Here is a 20,424-nt window from a genome sequence, read left to right as displayed (position 1 = left end):
CTCTGCCTTCGCCTCAGGTCATGATCCCGGAGTCCTGGGATGGAGCCCCACATTGGGCTCTCTGCTCAGCCTGCTTGCTTCCTCCTCTCTCTCTGCCTGCTTCTCTGCCTACTTGTGATGTCTGTCTGTCGGATAAATAAATAAAATCTTAAAAAAATCTTAATTTTAGCAGCTACATGACACTTCCCGTCATTTGAAATCACTACATTATTTGACTGGTTCTGTGTGTACGTCCCTTGACATGATGTCTCATGCCTTGTCTCATGGCTGAGTGCTTTTTGTATATCCTGTTTCTTTGTTTGAGAGGTTCCTTCTCCCTCCACATCATGCCCTCTACCCTTCTTCATCCTGAAAAGCCACACTCACCAGCCCATTCTCTCGGAAACCTTCCCTAGCTCTTACAGACTTAATTATGTACTCTCCTCTCTGCTTTTTAGAACATTGTACATGCCTATAATATTGTGTGTATTGTCTTATCTTATAACTGTCATATGTTCTTTACTCTCACTCTAAGTTCTTTGAGGTCAGCAATCATGTTACCTTTATCTCGAATACCCTCACAACACCCATCATATAGACAAAGCTAAAAAAATTTGCTGACGTCACTTGAATTAGGCTTTTTTCTATAAACCTCCTTGCTTTTAATAAAACATTTTCTGAATCATCAGTTTACATTTTTAAAAGAACATACTTAAAAGTAACACTTTTTGGATGACAAAAGTAACATATGTTTATTTTAAACTGCATGGAACTTATAGAGAAGTCCTTAGAAGAAAATAAAAATTCCTTATAAATCTACCATCTGGATATGTTACCACTTTGATGTATGTTCTTCCAGTTTTTTCTGTGCATTCGTATGTGTGTGTGTATATAGACATGTGTGAATAGTCTGGTTATATGTATATATATAAAGTATATAGTTGGATATATATAAAACAGTATTATACACACTTTATAACTTGCCTTTTTTTAACAATCTATGTGAACATTTTGTCATGTCATTAAATATTTTAAAAAATTAATTTTAACAACTGCACATATGTATGAACTGTAATGTAAGCATCTGTGTATTGTTGAGTGTCAAGAGAATTTTGAATTTTTACTTATAGATAAATAGTGCCATGCTCAATGTAGGACTCGATCTTAGGAATCTGGGATTATGACCTGAGCCAAACACAGAGGCTTAACCCACTGAGCCACCCAGGCGCCCCTGCAGCAGGTATTTTAAAGAAGTTGTAATAAAGCCATTTCTCTCCAGGAGTTGTCTTTGGGGGAGGGGAAGCTCTATTCCACCTTAGGTTCTTTAGAATTAAGGAACTGGTGGGTTAGTTCTAATGTAAGCATTCTCAGTTTGGTTGCTAAGTTATGATTATTTCTCAACAGTTGGGTCGTATTCCCAGGACACGTTACCTCTGTGTCATCTCAACCTCTTCCTTGTAGTGCTGTCATTTGTCTGGTGTGGGTGAGAAGGAGAGAAACAGGGACTGGAGCAGGGTCAGGCCTAAAAAGGAGGTGAGTCTGAACATGAGAAATGAAGTCGAACAGTGGCTGTATAAGGGTAGCAAAGGGTTGGGTTCAAGGGACCTTGAATAAGTAAAATCCTCTGTCCTGGCAGGGCTGTGGGTGGTGTGAGAGAGAAGTCAAAGATGGCCAAGACTCAAGAACTGCCCAGATTTAGGGATTAATGTAGGGAAGGAGAGAAGATAGTATATTCAATGATGGATGTATTGAATTTAAGTAGTATAAAAAATGAAGAAGTCTAAAATATTGAAATAAGGTTCTGCAACTCAACACCTGGAAAGATTTTTTTTTACTCTAAAAATAATAAGCATTTATCCTCTTTATTTTTCTAGAAAATAAAGTTTAAAGTGCACCGATTCTCTATATTCCTTCTAAGGAAAATAACGATATCAAACTCCATCCCTGCCCTTCAACCTCAGCCTGCTCATCTTTTGTGCTGTGCTGTCTAACGGTCTCATTCCATCAGGGCTTTAACTCCCTCGATTTAGTGGTGATTATTGTATTTCACCGACAATACTCCCTTAAACTTACCACCTTCCCAGGCACCTACCAGAAAGCAAACTACACATTCAAATTAGGAATATTTGAGGAGAGTTTAACAGATTTAAAGCAACTATTTCAGATGAGTATTTGTGAGTAGAGATTAAGAAACCCACAAGAGATAGTAAATAAGCTGGAGCCAGTAACAGCCAGAGTTGAGTCACCCCTAGGCCTGAAGGGATGTGGGGAGGGAGAAGTCATGAAAAGCTGAACGGAGCGTTGTGCATACAGGGCTATCTTGAGAGAAGCAGTGACCTCAAGGTATGCACCCAGCCAAGAATCACACCGCCAGGAGGAACCAGGAGAATATATACTGTGACCTGACCATCCTTTCTTTCTGCAGCTTCCTATCGGGGCTCTCCATATGCAAAACCCAACTGCGAGCCATAGGACAAGGGGATTTATTGGATATGGCCTCCAAAACATTTAACAGAATGAAGAAGAAGGTAGGGAGCATCTGGAGAGCCAACAGAAGATACTCAGGATACCAAGTGTTTTCTAATTCTGAGTACATGATTAATACATTTCTTGCATTCTTCTTCTCCTTTCTGGGTTTATTTCATTCCTTGCTGAAAGAAGGAAGATTATTAGTTTTATTTCAGTGGGGGCATATGAATAATAAATTTCTTAGCTTATCTGGAATGTCTTCATTTTGATCTCACTCTTTTTTTAAAAAAAGATTTTATTTATTTGACACATAGAGAAAGATCACAAGTAGGCAGAGAGGCAGGTGGGATTGGGAGGGAGACAAACCATAAGTGACTCTTAATCTTCAAAACAAGTTGATGGGGGGGAGGGGTGTTGGGAGAAGGGGGGGTGGGGTTATGGACATTGGGGAGGGTATGTGCTTTGGTGAGTGCTGTGAAATGTGTAAACCTGGCGATTCACAGACCTGTACCCCTGGGGATAAAAATACATGTTTATAAAAAAATAAAAAATTTAAAACATCAAAAAAAAAAAACAAGGCTTATAACACCATTAGGCAGAGAGAGGGGGGAAGCAGGCTCCCTGCGGAGCAGAGAGCCTGATGCGGGACTCGATCCCAGGATCCTGAGATCATGACCTGAGCCAAAGACAGAGGCTTAACCCACTGACCACCCAGGTGCCCCAACTCTTACTCTTGAATGATGGAGCCGGGTATAAGTTCTAGATGGATAGTTACTTTCTTTTAAAACTTGGAAGCTATTATTGCATTGTCTTCTCTACTGTTGCTGATGGCAAGTCTGCTGCTGGTCTGGTGGTCTTTTTCTTGCAGGTAATCTTTTTTTCTCTGAGTGATTTAGAGTTCTCTTGTTTTCTTTGGTCTTTTATTTTATTCCAGTGTATCTAGAAATGGATTGATTTTCTTTATCCTGTTAAAGACTTGGTGTGCTTTTCCAATCTGAGCATTCATGTTCGCTTTAATTCTGAAAGATCTGCAGCCACTATCACTTCAACTATGACCTTTTGCCCATTCACTACATTCCTTTGGCATTCCCGTTAAGCATATGTTGGAGGTTTTCATCCATGTCTCTAAATGGCTCTCTTTTATTTTCTTATCCATGTGTCTGTGCTAGATTCTGGGTCACTTTTGCCAGTGTGTCCTCCAGTTCACTGATTCATTCTTCAGCAGCATCTAGTCTACTCTGAAACCTATCTATTGAGTTGTATAATTTCTATGTTTTTGTTTTCTGTATTATCTTTTAAAAATATAGCTTCTTCTATTTTAAAGATTTTTTATTTGTATATTTGACAGAGAAAGACACCACGAGAGAGGAAACACAAGCAGGGGGAGTGGGAGAGGGAGAAGCAGGCTTCTCACTGAGTGAGAGCCTGAAGCAGGGCTTGATCCCAGGACCCTGGGATCATGACCTGAGCTGAAGGCAGAGGCCTTAACCAACTGAGCCTCCCAGGCATCCCCCAAAAAACATTTTTTAAATAAAAATCATATTCTTGCTTTTCATTAAACTTTTACTACCTAAGTTTGAATCCCCAAACACAGTAGTTCATATTTGCTTATTTTTGAGTTTTTTTTAAAATAAATATAATCATGAAATATCTATTATTTTGTCTCTGGCATCTTTCACTTATTTCATATTTGTTAGATTTATCCCTATTGTTGCAGGACATTATAGTTTGTTCATTTTTCATTGCTATATAGTATTCCACAACATGAGTATTGTATGAATAATAACAATTTCTCCATTATGGTGATATTGGACATTGCAGTTTAGGGCTGTTATGAATAATGGCACTGTGAACATTCATGCACATGTCTATTATCATAAGTAAGCATGCATTCCATTAGGTGTTTACCTGGGAAATGATCACAGAGTAAGCGTATCTTAAGCATTCTGGTAGATAATACCAAGTTGTCTCCCAAAGCGGGTGTATTCTTTTATATCCCATTAGTATATGAAAATCCCCACTGTTCCACATCATTTCCACACTAGTGATTGTAAACCTTTTAAGTTTAAACCATTCTGGTGGATGTGTTACAATATACCTCTGTGGTTTTAATTTTTACTTCCCTAATTCCTAGTTAGATTGAGGCAAACCTTTAAATGTGTTTATGAGCCATTTGTATATACTCTTTTACAAATTCCTTTTATGTCTCTGACCCATTTTTCTTTGATTTGCAGGGGATTATCATATATTTTGGATATGAATACTTTGTTGATTTTATGGGTGATATATATCTTTTTGCACTCTGAGCTTTGCCATTTTTTACTCACCTAATGGTGTCTTTTGATAACTGGTGAATCTTGATTTCTTTCCTAACATTTTATTTTGAAAAAATACCAGACCTATAGAAAAGCTAAAAGAATAGTGCAATGAGCGCCCATTATTCTTCAACCTATATTCTCCAATTTGCTAAATATTTTGCCATGTTTGTGCTCATCTCATACTCTGTCTCTCTCAACCCATATACAGACACATGCACAGAGATCTGAATCATTCCAGAGTAAGTTCACACTTATATTATGGACTTTAAGTATTCCAGGAGAATTCTTATAACCTTATTATACTCAAGGAACTTAATATTGATACAATATTATCATTATCGCATAGCCTGTGGTCAAATTTCCCCAAGTGTCCTCGAAATTTTCTTTCTAGCTAAAATTTCCTTTCTAGCTATTCTTCAGCCCACCTAAGATCCGGTCAAAGATGATCCATTGCGTTCTCCTTTCATCTAAGATAGCCCACCCACCATTTTCGTCTTTAGTGGTCATGTCGACTGTCCTATAATCTGGATTTGACTGATCGCTTCCTCATTTTAGATTTAAATTAAACGTAGTGGGCAAAAATACTGCATGGGGAAGCATGTCTTCCATTGCATCATCAGGAAACATATAATATCGGTCAGTTCTGTTATTGGTGATTTTACACTTGATGGCTTGGTGAAGGGGGTATTCATCAGATCTCTCTGTTGTAAAAGAGCTTTTTTCCTATTGTAACTTAATGCATAATACGTGTGGTGATGCTTCAGGCCATGTCAATATCATTGGTGCTTTCCTGCCTGCAACAGTTATTTCATCTATAGTTGCAATTCTGTCATTCCTTCTCTTTTATTAGCTGGCATCTTTGAAAGTGGAATCCCTCCTCCCCCACTATAACTACCAAGCATTTATTAATTTATCTTTATTATTTTTTAAAAGATGTTATTTATTTATTTGAGATAGAGTGAGTATAAGCCAGGGAGAGAGGCAGTGGGAGAGGTAGCAGCAGGCTTCCTGCCAAGCAGGAGACTGACATGGGGCTCCATCTCAGGACCCTGGGATCATGACCTGAGCTGAAGGCAGACGCTTAACTGAATGAGCAACCCAGGTGTACCACTACCATTTTTAAGTTCCAGTTTGGGTCCATGGGTTCCTTTCTTTTTCTTCTTTATTTTTTATTCAATGGATTTTAAATTATTATTGTCATTCTTTTTGATGTTCAAAATGTTGCTCATTTGACCAATGGGAGACCCCTTTCATCTGGGTCTTCTGCCTTTTTAGTGTATACCCATTAGGTTTTTGAGCACGTGTATGTTTTGGGCACAAAAGTATAGGGACCTATCTTGTACTCTTTCTTTATTTTTTTAAGATTTTATTTATTTGACAGACAGAGATCACAAGTAGGCAGACAGGCAGGCAGAGAGACAGGAGGAAGCAGGCTCCCTGCTGAGCAGTGAGCCCCATGTGGGCTCGATCCCAGAACCCTGAGATCATGACCTGAGCCGAAGGCAGAGGCTTAACCCACTGAGCCACCCAGGTGCCCCTCTTGTACTCTTTCTACTCCCAGTCATTTATGACCAGAAATCTGCCATTTCTTCAAGAAGGCTTTTTTTTCCCCTTTTTTAAAAGAGTGGGTTATAGGGATGCCTGTGTGGCTCAGTCGGACGAGCATCCAACTCTTTGTACTGGCTCAGGTCATGATCTCAGGGTTATGAGATCTAGCCCCATATTGCATCCGGCAATGATGAAACTCACCAGGATGCATAACTGGAGAATGGCTAATCTCAGTTTCGAATCAAGGCAATCTTAACGCCACCATCCCCCACCCTCCCAGAGCCCTCCAGCTTAAAAGTAACTTTTTTAAACTTAAATTGCAATGGTAGAATTAAACGTTTTAGCAATAAAATGTATCTGTAGGGCATTAAAGAATCATCTAATTAACTTTGTGATGGTAACAGAAATGTGGAGAAGAGTCAGAGAACTTGCATGGCTGAAGCCTTATGTTTTTCTTGATTCTTAACTGAATGTTTTTAGATCCACCACCACTTCCCAAGCATCTGCAAAGAAGTGGCATGGATATTACATAGCCTGAGAAGACTTTCAGAGATAATCACATTACCAGGACAGACAAGACATTCTTAAGGAAGCAAAAGCTTCCATTTCATGGACACATAGGGCCTGGAGAGCCAAAGACATGGATGTAATGAGGAAAAGTAGTGTAAAATAATATAAGTATGATATCAACATTAAAAAAATTGCCCATCCCCGCATTTGTGCTTGCACACTCTCTCTCTCGCAAATAAATAAATAAAATCTTAAGAAAAAAAAAGAGTGGAGTATAAATGGTATGTAGCAGGTGTGCTCATTGGTTTTGGGGCATCTTCAACGGAGAGAAATACTTTAAATCACGAAGTCTTAATTAATTTATTTAAAATTAATTAAAATTTAAACATCATGGGCTCCCATTCTATATTTGCATCTCCCTTCTTCCATGGTAACAACCCTGTTTGCTGAAAAACAGTATATTTACTACAACATACGCAATGGTTTCATAACTACCTCCCTAGTAACACTACCAATAACAAACTCATTAGATAAATTTCAAGACTTCTTTGCAGGTCTTTTTATCCTTAGGAGATATCCCATTAACGGCACACACTTAGAATATTATGTTTAAAAGTTACTTGAATAACTCTTCTTTATAGTTACATAATCAGTTTCAAAGGTTTATTTATTTATTTGAGGGGGACAGCTGAAGGGGCAGAAGGAAAGGGGTAGAGAATCTCCAGCAGACTCCACTGAGCACGGAGCCTGATGCGGGACTCAGTCTCACGACTCTGAGATCATGACCTGAGCCAAAACCAAGGGTCTGACCCTCAACCAACTGCACCCCTAGGGACCCCCTTTATTCTCCATTTTTTAGCATCCTAAGCATATTTGTTTGATGAGGAGGAGGAGGAAGAGGATGGCAACAATTATTATCATTACTATTCTTTTATTGAAATCTTGGAGAGGCTGTTTTACAAAATTAATTTCCTCTGAACTAATTTCCTGTTCCAATTGTTGGTTTTGCTGTGTTGTCTTTCCTACCATTAGATTTCTACATGTCTTTGGGAATTTGGGCTTGTTCATTTTATGTAACATCTCTATTTCTCTTCCTTTCGCTCTCTCTCCCCTCCTGTTAAATATACTTCCTTTCTCATTGCTTTTTTGGTTGTCTCATTTGCTACCCCTAACCCTGATCTAATGTCCAGGACCTGGTCTTAAAATGACAACAAAAAGCTTTTCTCCTATAGAGATATGGGGATGCTGTGGATTCGGGTACAGTCCCAACAGTTTCTAATTGAGAATAACAGTAGTCAATATTTACTGAGCTATTACTATATGTCAGGCACTATTCCACATATATTATTTCATATAATGCTCCTAACAACTCTATGAGTTGGATATTTGTACAACAGCAACTTCTGCTATCACTACCACAACGATGACCATTTTACAAATGAGTGAAGTAAGTAAAGCATGTTAAATAATGTCTATATTAAAGACAAATCTGAATTTTTATATTTAAAAAATTTTTTAATTTTTTTTTAATTTTTTAAGATTTTATTTATTCATTTGACAGAAATGACAAGTAGGCAGAGAGGCAGGCAGAGAGAGAGAGGGGGAAGCAGGCTCCCTGCTGAGCAGAGAGCCCAATGCGGGGCTCCATCCCAGGACCCTGAGATCATGACCTGAGCTGAAGGCAGAGGCTTAACCCACTGAGCCATCCAGTGCCCCTTGTATGTTTTTGTTTGTAGCATGGTATCTTCCTCTGATGAAATGCCCACCTGTAGCAAGAGAGAAACAACTCCCCCAGTTCACGCTCTTTACTTCTTACAGAGATATTTATAGCTATGATACAGTCCTCAGAGATCACTGAGAGGAACCAGGAATGGGATACTTCAGGAAGGAACATTGAGGACATTATGGAGGTGCTCCAAGCTGCTGATCAGGTGAGGACATCTCAGACATTTTACTGGCTCCAACCAGCACAGGACCATCTCCATCCAGGGAGCTGGTTGGGTACATACATGTTGTGCCAGGAGAGTAAGAGAAATCTCCAGTTAGCAGAGCACTACTTGGTCCAGGCCATCATAGCTCCAGGTCTGATTCCCATGTCCCTAGTCTGACCCATATTCCCTCCATCCCCTCAATCCCTGATCCAGCTTTAACCCTCTTCCTGGATTCACTCCTCCTCTTCCTTTCTCTACCAGGGGCCCTTATTCTCTTTATTATCTTTACCCTTCAACCTTCCTTTCTTCCTGAGTCCCCTCTCTTCTGTAGTTGTCAACAGATAATGTCTTTAAAACTCTCAAGTCGCTGAAAGTTAAAATCCTAAACAACAAGATGGTACCTCCACTATGCCAGAAGGTGACCGATATCTTTGTTGACTACCTGAGGACCATGGTGAGGAGCCTGTGCCTCTGGGCTGGGGACTTTGGGGGAAGAAAACAGCAGGTCTGAGCCCAGGAGTTCTTTCTGGTGGATGATGACACTTGGAAACCAACTGGGATCTGGGATGTGAGGGTCTCATTTCTAAACAGTTTGCTGGAGTCCGTACCTAATACTCCGAGCATATCTCAAGGATCATGACCTAGACAGAATTGCAAGCTACAGCAGTGAGGCAAAGTGGTGAGGCAGAAGAAGGGAGATGGAAAGGGGGGAAGGATTTGGGATGTTGGGCTCCAAGTCTGACCTGGTTTTCAGACAGTGTCCTTCTATACCTTAGTCAGCTTTGTTACTGCAATTCAACTAATCATCTCACTGTCTTTCAAATCCACTTACCCATGTGCTAACCCACCTCTAGACTGAACGTTCATAATGTCTACCTGTCCATCTACCCACGTACTTTACATGCACATTCCTGACACTGGTTAATCTCATTTCTTATTTTCTTGGTTACCTATGACTTATCTTTCTTCTGGTTAACCTGCCTTCTTTGGCATGCCTGTCTTCTTTTTTTTTTAAAGATTTTATTTATTTATTTGACAGACAACTGCCCAGCTAGCTCAGTCGGTAGAGCATGAGACTCTTATTTGACAGACAGAAATCACAAGTAGGCAGAGAGGCAGGCAGAGAGAGAGAGGAGGAAGCAGGCTCCCCGCTGAGCAGAGAGCCCAATGCAGGGTTTGATCCCAGAACCCTGGGATCATGACCTGAGCCGAAAGCAGAGGCTTTAACCCACTGAGCCACCCAGGTGCCCTGGCATGCCTGTCTTCTGATCAAGATTCTTGACCTGCCAGAGATTTCCAAAGTTGCTTCCATAATCTACCCACCTTCCTGATGATTCCCTAGGTGCTGTAGGGGAATTTCTCTGCTCTAAAATCTTCAATCCCCACAACCCCCCTGCCCCCAACACAGAGACTTTGCAGATTTTTTTGTCTACCTGTTCTTTGCATGCTCTAGGAAGGCCTTGCCCTCCATCACTGGGAAGGCATTTGTTGAATGGGGTGGTAGTGGAGTTCTTGTCTTCTAGATGGAAGAGAATAACTTATTGACCAAAGCTGATTCTTAGAAGTTACGGGACTCATCTTGGAGATTAGCCTTTGAATAGTTAATCTTTCTTTTCCAGAAGCCTGAGGGAGAACTGGAGGAGCTGTGTACTACGGTCCTAATGGCTCTGGGGGTCCAGTCTCCAGGAATAGTCATCTTCAAGCTGTGGGACAGATGGCACAACACCTTGCCCCCAAACTGCCTCCTGACTGCAGTGGGGAGACTCTTCCACCGCCAGGATATAACCTGAGTTAGTCTGAGAAGAGAACAGGGGCAGCAGGGGGTGGAGACACTGTATATGCTCTAGATCAGCTTTACACTCCTGATTTCTCTCATTGGACATCTCCACTTATTTCAGTCATGGGTGTGTATGTGCAGGTGGGAGAACAAACTAGGATCCCTACTGGGCTCCTTGGACCTCAGGAGGGAGTTTCTGGAGACCAAGAATGGCATGATAGGATGTATTAGGGCATGGGAGACCCACAGAGCTGGAAAGAAGACTCCAGGTGAAGAGAGAAGGCAGAATAGAAAGCCCCCATTCAGCAGTGGTTGGTAGGGGCAAGGAGGAAGCAAGGAGGGCTTTACTTAAGGGGCCGGCAGTGTTGAATTTGGTTAGAGGCTTGGAAGTTAATAGAGTAGGCAGGAGGAGGCAGAGACTCACCATTCAGTCTCTGCTCTAGTGGCTCCTGGTGATGGTGGTGGCTCGCTTACCCATTCTGTTCCCTCCTCTCTATCGCAAAGTGTGAAAAGGCAATCAAGTCACAGGACTAGTGACCTTTTCTCTACCACTTGGAACTGGGGGAAAGAGAGTCTGGGGGGAGTAAGTTTTCCTTCTGAGCATTGGGCTCAAAATGACAAGGCATGACCCAGCGAGCACAGAGGACACAGCAACAGAAGCTGGAAACATGTCGCTTGATCTAATCAGGGCAAATGTCTTCACATCCATCTCAGACAGCATAGTTCTCTATTTCCTAAGGGTTTTTTATAAAGGAGTGCTCATGTGTAGCCTGTCCTAATAATTTGCATTTCTGTGCTATGCTAATATCCATTATCGAGCTTGGTCCTCCCAGCATCCCTGTGCAGTGGTCACGTCAGGAACTGTACTCCTATTTAACAGTTAAAGAAGCTGAAACTCAGATAAATTAAGTAACTGGTTCAGGGTTGCCCAGACTCTGGAGGTAGAACTAGGATCAGAACCCGGGTATCCTGGCCTCCAGTCTATAAAATTGGCCTTAGTGAAGGATGTTCCTGGCCTTAGTGAAGGATGTTCCCCTCCCTGGAATAAGGATGTCTTTATTGTACTTTCCCTCTTAGATGCAGCTTCATATGTTGGGGTCACATGGGACTATATCCTGCGCCTTCTGAGGATGGCCCAAACAGAGGATGATATGTTGGCATTATGTCATGGTAAGGGTCAGGAGGGTCTGGGGAAGACTCTGTTGGAATCAGGAAGGGAGGATAGAAGGGCAAATCAAGAGGCTGGTCCCTCAAATAGGGATCCAGGAAGGCTGGAGAGGGCCAGGAAATGACTGAGAGCAGACCAGTGTGAACAGCTGCTCTTCTGCATCTGACTTCTTGGCCTGGATTGGGGCAAGGACCAAGCTTGATAAGGATGCTACGGGCATTGATACCCTCAACCACTTTTCCTTCCCCTGCTGGGTGTTCCAGGTGTGGTCACAAAGGAAAAATAGTTGGGGTGGTGGTGAATGGGTTGGTGTTTCCAGTATAGGACCCTAGAAACAGTTTTAGGGTTGGAGATGAGAAGACTGTGCCCACATGTGTGTGTTTCCCAGGGGAAGGGAAAGGTGATGGGCAGCTCATACTCGATGCATTCCTCACAGTGCTCAAAGGACTGGTCATCAGTGCCCGGAAACATGTGGATTTGTCCACTACAGATGATGAAATAATGGACATCACAAAAGAGGCCGTGTCCTTCAAGGCTTATCTCACCCTCAGGCTTCTCTTCAATCCTTGGTCCCTAAAGACTAACAACAAGGTGGGATTTGGAGGTAGTAGGGTTGAGTGGATGGCTGCAGGAGTAAGTCTTGAGCCAAAGATGGGGCAGGGCCATGTCTGTCTATTTAATGGTGGAAGGATAACTTAAATGGCTCTTCCGAAAGAGCAGCGTGACTTTCCTTGGGCTCTGTTTCCCATTCTCCAGAAGAGTATGTCAGAAAATGCCATTGTCCAGCTCCATATTTGTTAAATACACAATTAAGCAACTTAAATTTACTGATTACTGTTATTAGCCAGGCACTGTGCTAGGCCCTGGGGATACAAAGATGAATAAGGAAAAGCCCCTAAGGAATTGTCTTGTCTTCATGCCTGAGCTGAGGCAAGTTTGTTGTGTCTCCTTGGGCACAGGTGACAGAGCAAGCTATGGTGATAATTGGTCACCTCTTCTTCCTCATGCCATCCTCCAAACTCAAGAACGAAGTGAACCGGTTAACCCGATGGCTTATGACTTTGGTATCTGCAAGAGTTACACCTTTCTACATTTCCCAGGTGATTGGAATGGGGTGAGAAGATAATTTCATTAGTTTTTGCTTTCCACATTTATTGAGTAATTAATGCTAGGCTTGGCAAAGCATGGCCCACAGGCCAAATCCAGCCTGAAGCTTGTTTTTGTAAAATAAGGTTTTGTTGGAATTCCACTCTACACATTTGTTGAATTTGTTGAATAGCCCTTTGAATCTCTCTGACTTTCCCGTCTCTGACCTCTACATTCAGACTTAAATGGCTCATGAGAGAAACCAAGCCCACCTGGATAATCTGTTTTAAGGAAAGCTAATGTGGGACCTTAGTTACATCTGTGAAAATCCCTTCATATCAACATCTAGATTACTGCTTGATTCAATAACTGGGAAAGAGGGCCTGAAATTTGGGAGCCATGACAGAATTCTGCCTACCTAAGTATTGTTATACTAATGCTAAGTACTTTTAGGAGCAAAGGACGCAGTACTGGAACCAAAAATTTCTGATTGTTGTTTTAGTCCTTCCATTTCAGTGGCATTCCTCCAACCAAGTTCCATCCAACTTTTAATGGGTATTCCACAAAAATAACCTCTGCTATTTGGCAAAATGGGTGGGAAATATTGAGTTAAAATTAGTATCTTAAATGTAGAATTTCCTTAGAGCCTTCAATACATAGGCTAGTCTTGTCCTCCAAAAAGCAAACACCAACATGGTGTTAGAGTTGCAGGAGATTTATTGGAGGAACATCTGTGAGGGAAAATAGGGAGGGAGCCAGAGGAGGCTGGGAGCACTCCGATGATGATGTATGTCTGAACCTTGGCAAGGAGAAGGGAAAGGAGGGAGGGAAGGGAAGGAGGGAAAAAGTGAGGAAGGCCTTAGATGACAGTGTGGTTCTCAAAAAGTTTCAGTAAAGCCAACAGGGAGTCCCTGAACCAAAGCCACCCATCAGAAAAGTCCCATATCTTGAAGGAGTAGGCCTGCCTTAGTGGACTTGCCATATTCAGTCATTGGCTGGAAGAAGCCTGTGGAAATCTGGTTTCAGTTTTAACACAATGATGGATTTTAGAGCATGACAGATGGAGATAATGGTTAATTATGCACCTCAGAATAGGCATCTGAGAGGTCTATTTTTCAGGGTTGCTAAATATGCTAATGTACATTTGTGAATTTCCAAGATGAGAATTTTTTTTTTTTTGCAACACTCATTAACATCGAGTTTTCAGGGACTACGGTTTGCAGTCTACCATTACACCACCACCTCAAATGCACTTCCCTTGTTGTAGAAAGAGATGAACTTTCTCACATAGCTACTCTGAGTTTTGCCGGTTAGTGGACCACCCACACAATCTCTTCTTTGATCTCCCTCCTGGCATGTGTCTGCATGTTGCCTAGGGTAGGGTCTGTGAATTTGGAACACAGGTTTGCTCTGTGTAGTCAGTTAGTCAGTTGGAGGACGGGATTTTTACCCCAACTACTAGTCCACAGATTGTTCATGTGTCAGAAAGTGGAAATGTTTTGACTACTCCCTTTTCCCTTCTCCTTCTTCCTCCTCTCTCACTCCAAGGCATGGTGATTGAGAATCAAGATATTTATCAGCCTATAATATAATTTTGGTTGGACATCAACCAGCACTAACCAGCCCTAGTTAAGCAAACTGGCCCTAATGGGAATCCATCAGGCAGGGGAAGGAAAAGAGGAAATGTTGAATATCCAAAATCCAGTGGAGGGATTTCTGCTTCTGGTGAAGATGGAGTAACTGGGGCAGATTTACTCTCTTGCCTGAAACAACTAAAAGCTAGACAAAGTATATGAGATAATGGTTTTTAAGACATTGGGTAGGAGGCAACAAAGAGCAGTGATTCCTGATAGTCAGGAAAAAAATGAGGTGAGCCCTCTTATTGTCCCAGCTAATTTTCTTAAGAGAGTTTCCAGGTTGTGGCATAGGGAAAGAAAACCCAGGAAGAGTCTAGTGGACTTCCTGAGGTGACAAGATGGCGGTGAGAATCCAGGGAGACCAATGCAGCTGGAGTTTACAGAGCAGAATATTAAACAGGCTGTGAATATGAGGAAACTGTTTCAGGTGAGGAAAAGAACAAAGAATTGAGAAAACAGTAGCCAGAGTTCACATGGTGCCAGGAATACTACCTGTTCACACCAACCAGCTTGAAAACTCCATAACTCACAGGCATTGGGTAGAGCACTGAGAAGGTGGGGCAAAATTAAGAGCAGGCTGAATGCTGTTTTGGTCTAACACATTTTAAAAGCAAGAACCTCCCCCCACAATCAAACCATTTCCAAGTAACTGCATCCCAGAAGAAATTCAAGAATATAAGAATACAAAAATACCCAGCACTTAATAAGGTTAATTCACAGTGAGTGGCATTAAATAAAAAATCACCAGACACACAAAGATGCAAGAAACTATGATGTATAATAGGGAGAAAAATCAATCAAAACTGACCCAGAACTGCCCCGGATCCCCTCTGCTGGGGCCCCGCCCCCACGCGGTCCGCTGGACGGGCTCGCGCCCGCGCAGCGCCCCTCCACCCCCGCCCCCGCCCCCGCTCCCGCCTCTGCGGCTGCGCGCTCGCGGGGCCGAGGCCGAGGGGAGGGGGTCGCGCTGGGGGCCGGCTGAACTGCTGTGGCGGCAGTGAGAAACGGAGCGAGCCCGGCGGCCGCGGGCAGGCCCAGAGGCAACGGAGGAAGCCGTCATGTCGCGCTACACGAGGCCCCCCAACACCTCCCTGTTCGTCAGGAACGTCGCGGACGCCACCAGGCCTGAGGACTTGCGCCGTGAGTTTGGTCGATATGGCCCTATAGTAGACGTTTACATTCCACTTGACTTCTACATCCGCCGCCCAAGAGGATTTGCTTATGTTCAATTTGAAGATGTTCGCGATGCTGAAGATGCTCTTTATAACCTCAATAGAAAATGGGTATGTGGCCGTCAAATTGAAATACAGTTTGCACAAGGTGATCGAAAAACACCAGGCCAGATGAAATCAAAAGAACGTCACCCTTGTTCTCCAAGTGATCATAGGAGATCAAGAAGCCCCAGCCAAAGGAGAACTCGAAGTAGAAGTTCTTCATGGGGAAGAAATAGGAGACGGTCTGATAGCCTTAAAGAGTCTCGACACAGGCGATTTTCTTATAGCCAATCTAAATCTCGCTCCAAATCACTACCAAGGCGGTCTACCTCAGCAAGGCAGTCAAGAACTCCAAGAAGGAATTCTGGTTCTAGAGGACGGTCAAGGTCCAAGTCCTTACCAAAAAGGTCCAAGTCAATTGGAAAATCACAATCAAGTTCACCTCAAAAGCAGACTAGCTCAGGAACAAAATCAAGATCACATGGAAGACATTCTGACTCCATAGCAAGATCCCCCTGTAAATCTCCCAAGGGGTATACCAATTCTGAAGTTAAAGCACAAACAGCAGAACACTCTCATTTTCGATCACATTCCAGATCTCGGAGTTATCGTCATAAAAACAGCTGGTGAACAGCCACAGAAGAGTGCTACATAGTCTTGAATGTGTTATTAAACCTCTCATTATGTTAAATAAAAATTCTTCAAGGCTTATAGAAAATGTGAGTTACTTTGGGCATGTGCAACAAATAAAATCTCTAGTTTTGGGGTAATAAAGACTTGGTCTCCATTGAAAGGGCCCATACCACAAATTATGATGTGTCTGATATGTCACCAGTTTATGGACCGTTTTTTTGTTTACATTGTGGCAGAAGGATACTTTTCAAGGGAATTGGGTAAAATGAAACTAATGTGGAAAATCCTACTTGGATATGAAGTATTAGTAATATTAATGATACCTTTTACAAAAATATTTTTTACTTTAAAGCACTTTTACTTTCATGTAAAAAGTAATTATAACTGTATAATTACATAGGGCAGACTTAAACTATTTCATACCTTGATGACTCTCTTGTATCTTCTGTTTAAACTTGGGCCAGTTCCTAGTGGATATTAGTTCATATTACAAAATTCTGACATTCCTAAAAGTAGAATTTATCTAGACATCAAGTGTTCAAAAAATACATTCTCTCCTGAGCTCAAAAAAAGCTTTTATTTTTACTGTGTGGAACAGTATAGATAAATTGACATTAAATTGCATCCTGTATCATGTTCATTCACTTTCAGAAATAGAAAAATGTTTTAAAAAACACTGAGTTTTGAATGGTTGGAGACTACTTCTCTAAAAATTATGTGCAGGACTCATTATCCAAAAATACTCATATTAAGCCTTATACATTTGAAGAGTGGTACATTTTGTATAAAAAGCTTTTTTTTTAAGATTTTTATTTATTTGTTAGAGAGAGAGAGAGATACAGAGCACAAGCACAGGCAGACAGAGGGGCAGGCTAGAGGCAAGGAGCCCGATGTGGGACTCGATCCCAGGACGCTGGGATCATGACCTGAACCGAAGGCAGCCGCTCAACCAACTGAGCCACTTAACATTATTTCTACATATCTACTTTTCATCCACTACTTAGTTTTTTCTTTTTGGAGTTCCAGCTCAAGACTTTAAATTGTATAGAGTAAGTCCTATTATTTTTGTAAGTGTTTAGTATCTTGTATTAAAGAATTCAAGACTGCATCCTCAATAAGCTTTGTGGCATTCAGATTTACTTTACATGCTCTTCATTTTTATAAACCAAATAACTTTATTGATATTGCTTTTGTAGTTGTTAAAACTGAGAATTTCTTTAAAAATGTGTAGTTTACGTTTTTCAGAGGGTTTTGGTAGGATTTGTGATAAAATGGTTTTGCATATGATTATTATAGGGGATATATTTATAGAGTTCTACTTGTGTACTTTGTTGAAGTATATTGAAAATTAAAAGTTCTCAGCCCAAAAAAAAAAAAAAAAAATGATCCAGAACTCACACAGAAATGGTAGACAAGGACACTAAAACAGGTATTATAACTGTATTCTGTAGGTTTGAAAGCTAGATTGGAAAAGATTGATTAACTTGAAGACATAGCAATAAAAACTATACAGAATGAAACACAAAGATAAAAAGAAGTAGGAGGAGGAGAAGGAGGGAGAAAAGGAGAAGGAGGAGGAGAAAGAGGAAGCTTCGTGAGATATGGACAAATTCAAGCAGCCTAATTTATGTTCAGTTGGAGTTCCACCAAAAAGGGGAAAGACAGAAAAATATTTGAAGAAATTGTGGTTGAGAATTTTCTAAATCTGAAGAAATTGATAAATTCACAGTTCCAAGGCACTAAGTGAACCCCAAACACAAGAAACATAAAACTACACCAAACCATGTTATATTCAAATTTCTCAAAACCAGTTTAAAAGAGAAAATCTTAAATGCAGAAAGTAAAAACAAAAAATGAAACAATAAAAACAACACATTTCAAAGGGAGGAATAAAGATTCTAATTGGAAACAAGGCAAGTGAAAACATAGTAGAATTCAAGGTACTGAAAGAGAAACACTATATCCTAGAATTCTGTGCTTAGTGGTAATATCTTTCAGACTAAGAGAAAAAAACATTTTCACACATTAAAAAAAGCTGAAAGAATTCATCACCAGTAGACCCATATTATAAGAAACGTTAAAGTCCTTCAGGCAGAAGGAAAATGATACCAGATGGAAATATGGATTTATACAAAAGAATGAAGAAAACCATTAGAAATTGTAATTATGTGAGCAAATTTTTTTTATTTAAAAAATTTCTTTATAAGGTAACTATTTTAACGAACATAACAATGTAGTGTGGAATTTGTTGTATGTAGAAGTAAAATTTATAACGACAATAGCATAAAGTGTAGTATTAGTATACCTATACTTAGTGTACGAAAAGTAGTATAGTATCACTTGAAGATTGACTGGGATAAATTAAAAATGTGTGCTATAGGGACACCTGGGTGGCTCAGTCCTTTGAGTGCCAGCCTTTAGCTAAGGTCATGATCCCAGAGTCCTGGGATTGAGTTGTGCATCAGGCTCCTTGCTCAGTGGGGAGACTGCTTTTCTCTCTTCCTTCTGCTCCCTTTGCTTGTACACACTGTCTCTTTCTTTGACGAATAAATAAATAAAATCTTTTTTTAAAAATGTGTGCTACAAACCCTGTATAGCAACCACTAAAATAATAAAGAGTTATGGCTAGTAGGCCAACAAAGGATATCAAATGGAATTACAAAAAATATTCAATTAATTTGAAGGCAGAGATAGAGGGACAGGAGAACAAAGAATTAGGACTAGTAGGAAACAAATAGCAAGATGATAGATTTTAGCCTAACCATAATTAATAAATAAGTAAGTAAATAAATAGATAATCATATTATATATAAGTGGTCTAAATACCCCAATTAAAGGCAGAGATTGTCAGATGGATTAAAAAAAACAATACCCACCTATATCCTATATTTCCTATAGGAAATGCACTTCAAAGATAAAGATACAAATAGATTAAGAGTAAAAGGATAAATAAAAATATTTAGGCATATCTTGGAGATATAACATGTTTGGTTCTAGACTACTGCAATAAAATGAATATTGCAGTAAAGCAAGTAAAATGAATTTTTTGGTTTCCCAGTGCATATAAAACCTATATTTACACTACACTGTAGTATAGTGTACAATAACATTTATCTAAAATACAATATAAGTGCTTTAAAAATACTTTATTGCTAAAAGATAGCATCACTGGAGACCTTAGTGAGTTATAATCAGTGATCACATATCACCATTGCAAAAATAATAAGAGTGAAAAAATTTCAAATATTATAAGAACTACCAAAATGTGACACAGAAACATAAAGTCAACAAATGCTGTTGGAAAAATGGTGCATACAGACTTGCTTGATATAGGGTAGCTACAAACCTTGAATTTATAAAAAAAACAAAAACACCTTCCAAAGCATAATAAAGTGAAGCAATCAAACAAGGTATGGCTGTACCATGTTAACATTTATGGAAAAAAGCTGTTTCTGCAGTATTAATATCAGATAAAGTAGATTTCAGAGCAAAGAATATCATAAAGTATTAAAAAATGTCATTTCATAATGATGAAAGGGTCAATTATCAACAGCACCTAACAATTCTAAATGTTTATGTACCTGCTATTATGTTTCTGTTATTATAACAGAGCTTTAAAACTATATAAAGCAAAAACTAATAGAACTGCAAGGAGAAACAGAAAAACCCATAATTACAATCATATTTCAACATCCTTTCAACAATTGATAGAACAACTAGATGATCAGAAAGTGTACAGAAGATCTGAGGACTATCAAACAACTTTACCCTATCAGCGCACAGATTGGAAAGGAAGTACAGTTGTCTTTATTCCTAGGCAACATGATTATTTGTATAAAAATATGAAATACTCATGAATAAATCTGAAAAAAAGGTAATACCCGTACATTGGAAACTACTAATCATTGCTAGAGGAAATTAAAGAAGACTTAAGTAAACAGAAACATGTGCAGTATTTAGGGGCCTGAAGATTCAATATTAATAAGTTATCAGTTCTTCCCAAGTTGATCTAGATTCATTGCAATCCTCTTTTTTAAAAATCTCATTTTTAAAAACATTTTGTCCTGTTTTCATCTAGAACTTTGATCAATTTAGGGCTTACATTTAAGTATGAGCCATTTTTTAAAAGATATTATTTATTTATTTGACAGACA

General features: G+C 40.1%; 1 protein-coding gene and 1 pseudogene across 1 annotated transcript; both read left to right on the top strand.

Moving 5' to 3' along the window:
• The window catches only part of LOC116594397, a 1,026,621-nt pseudogene that overhangs the window by 939,972 nt on the left and 66,225 nt on the right, over positions 1–20,424 (top strand).
• Positions 15,321–16,350, top strand: LOC116594400 (serine/arginine-rich splicing factor 12). The gene has a single exon (XM_032349755.1). It carries the CDS (start codon positions 15,482–15,484, stop codon positions 16,265–16,267), a length of 786 nt encoding a protein of 261 aa, XP_032205646.1. The 5' UTR covers positions 15,321–15,481; the 3' UTR covers positions 16,268–16,350.

This window comes from Mustela erminea, chromosome 6 (assembly GCF_009829155.1).
Source record: "Mustela erminea isolate mMusErm1 chromosome 6, mMusErm1.Pri, whole genome shotgun sequence".
Lineage (NCBI taxonomy): Eukaryota > Metazoa > Chordata > Mammalia > Carnivora > Mustelidae > Mustela > Mustela erminea.
The sequence above is the reverse complement of the archived record's forward strand: the minus strand, read 5'-3'. Positions and strand labels throughout refer to the sequence as shown.

Coding starts and splice junctions, on each gene's coding strand:
- LOC116594400 (XM_032349755.1), top strand. CDS start 15,482: ATGTCGCGCTACACGAGGCCCCCCAACACCTCCCTGTTCGTCAGGAAC.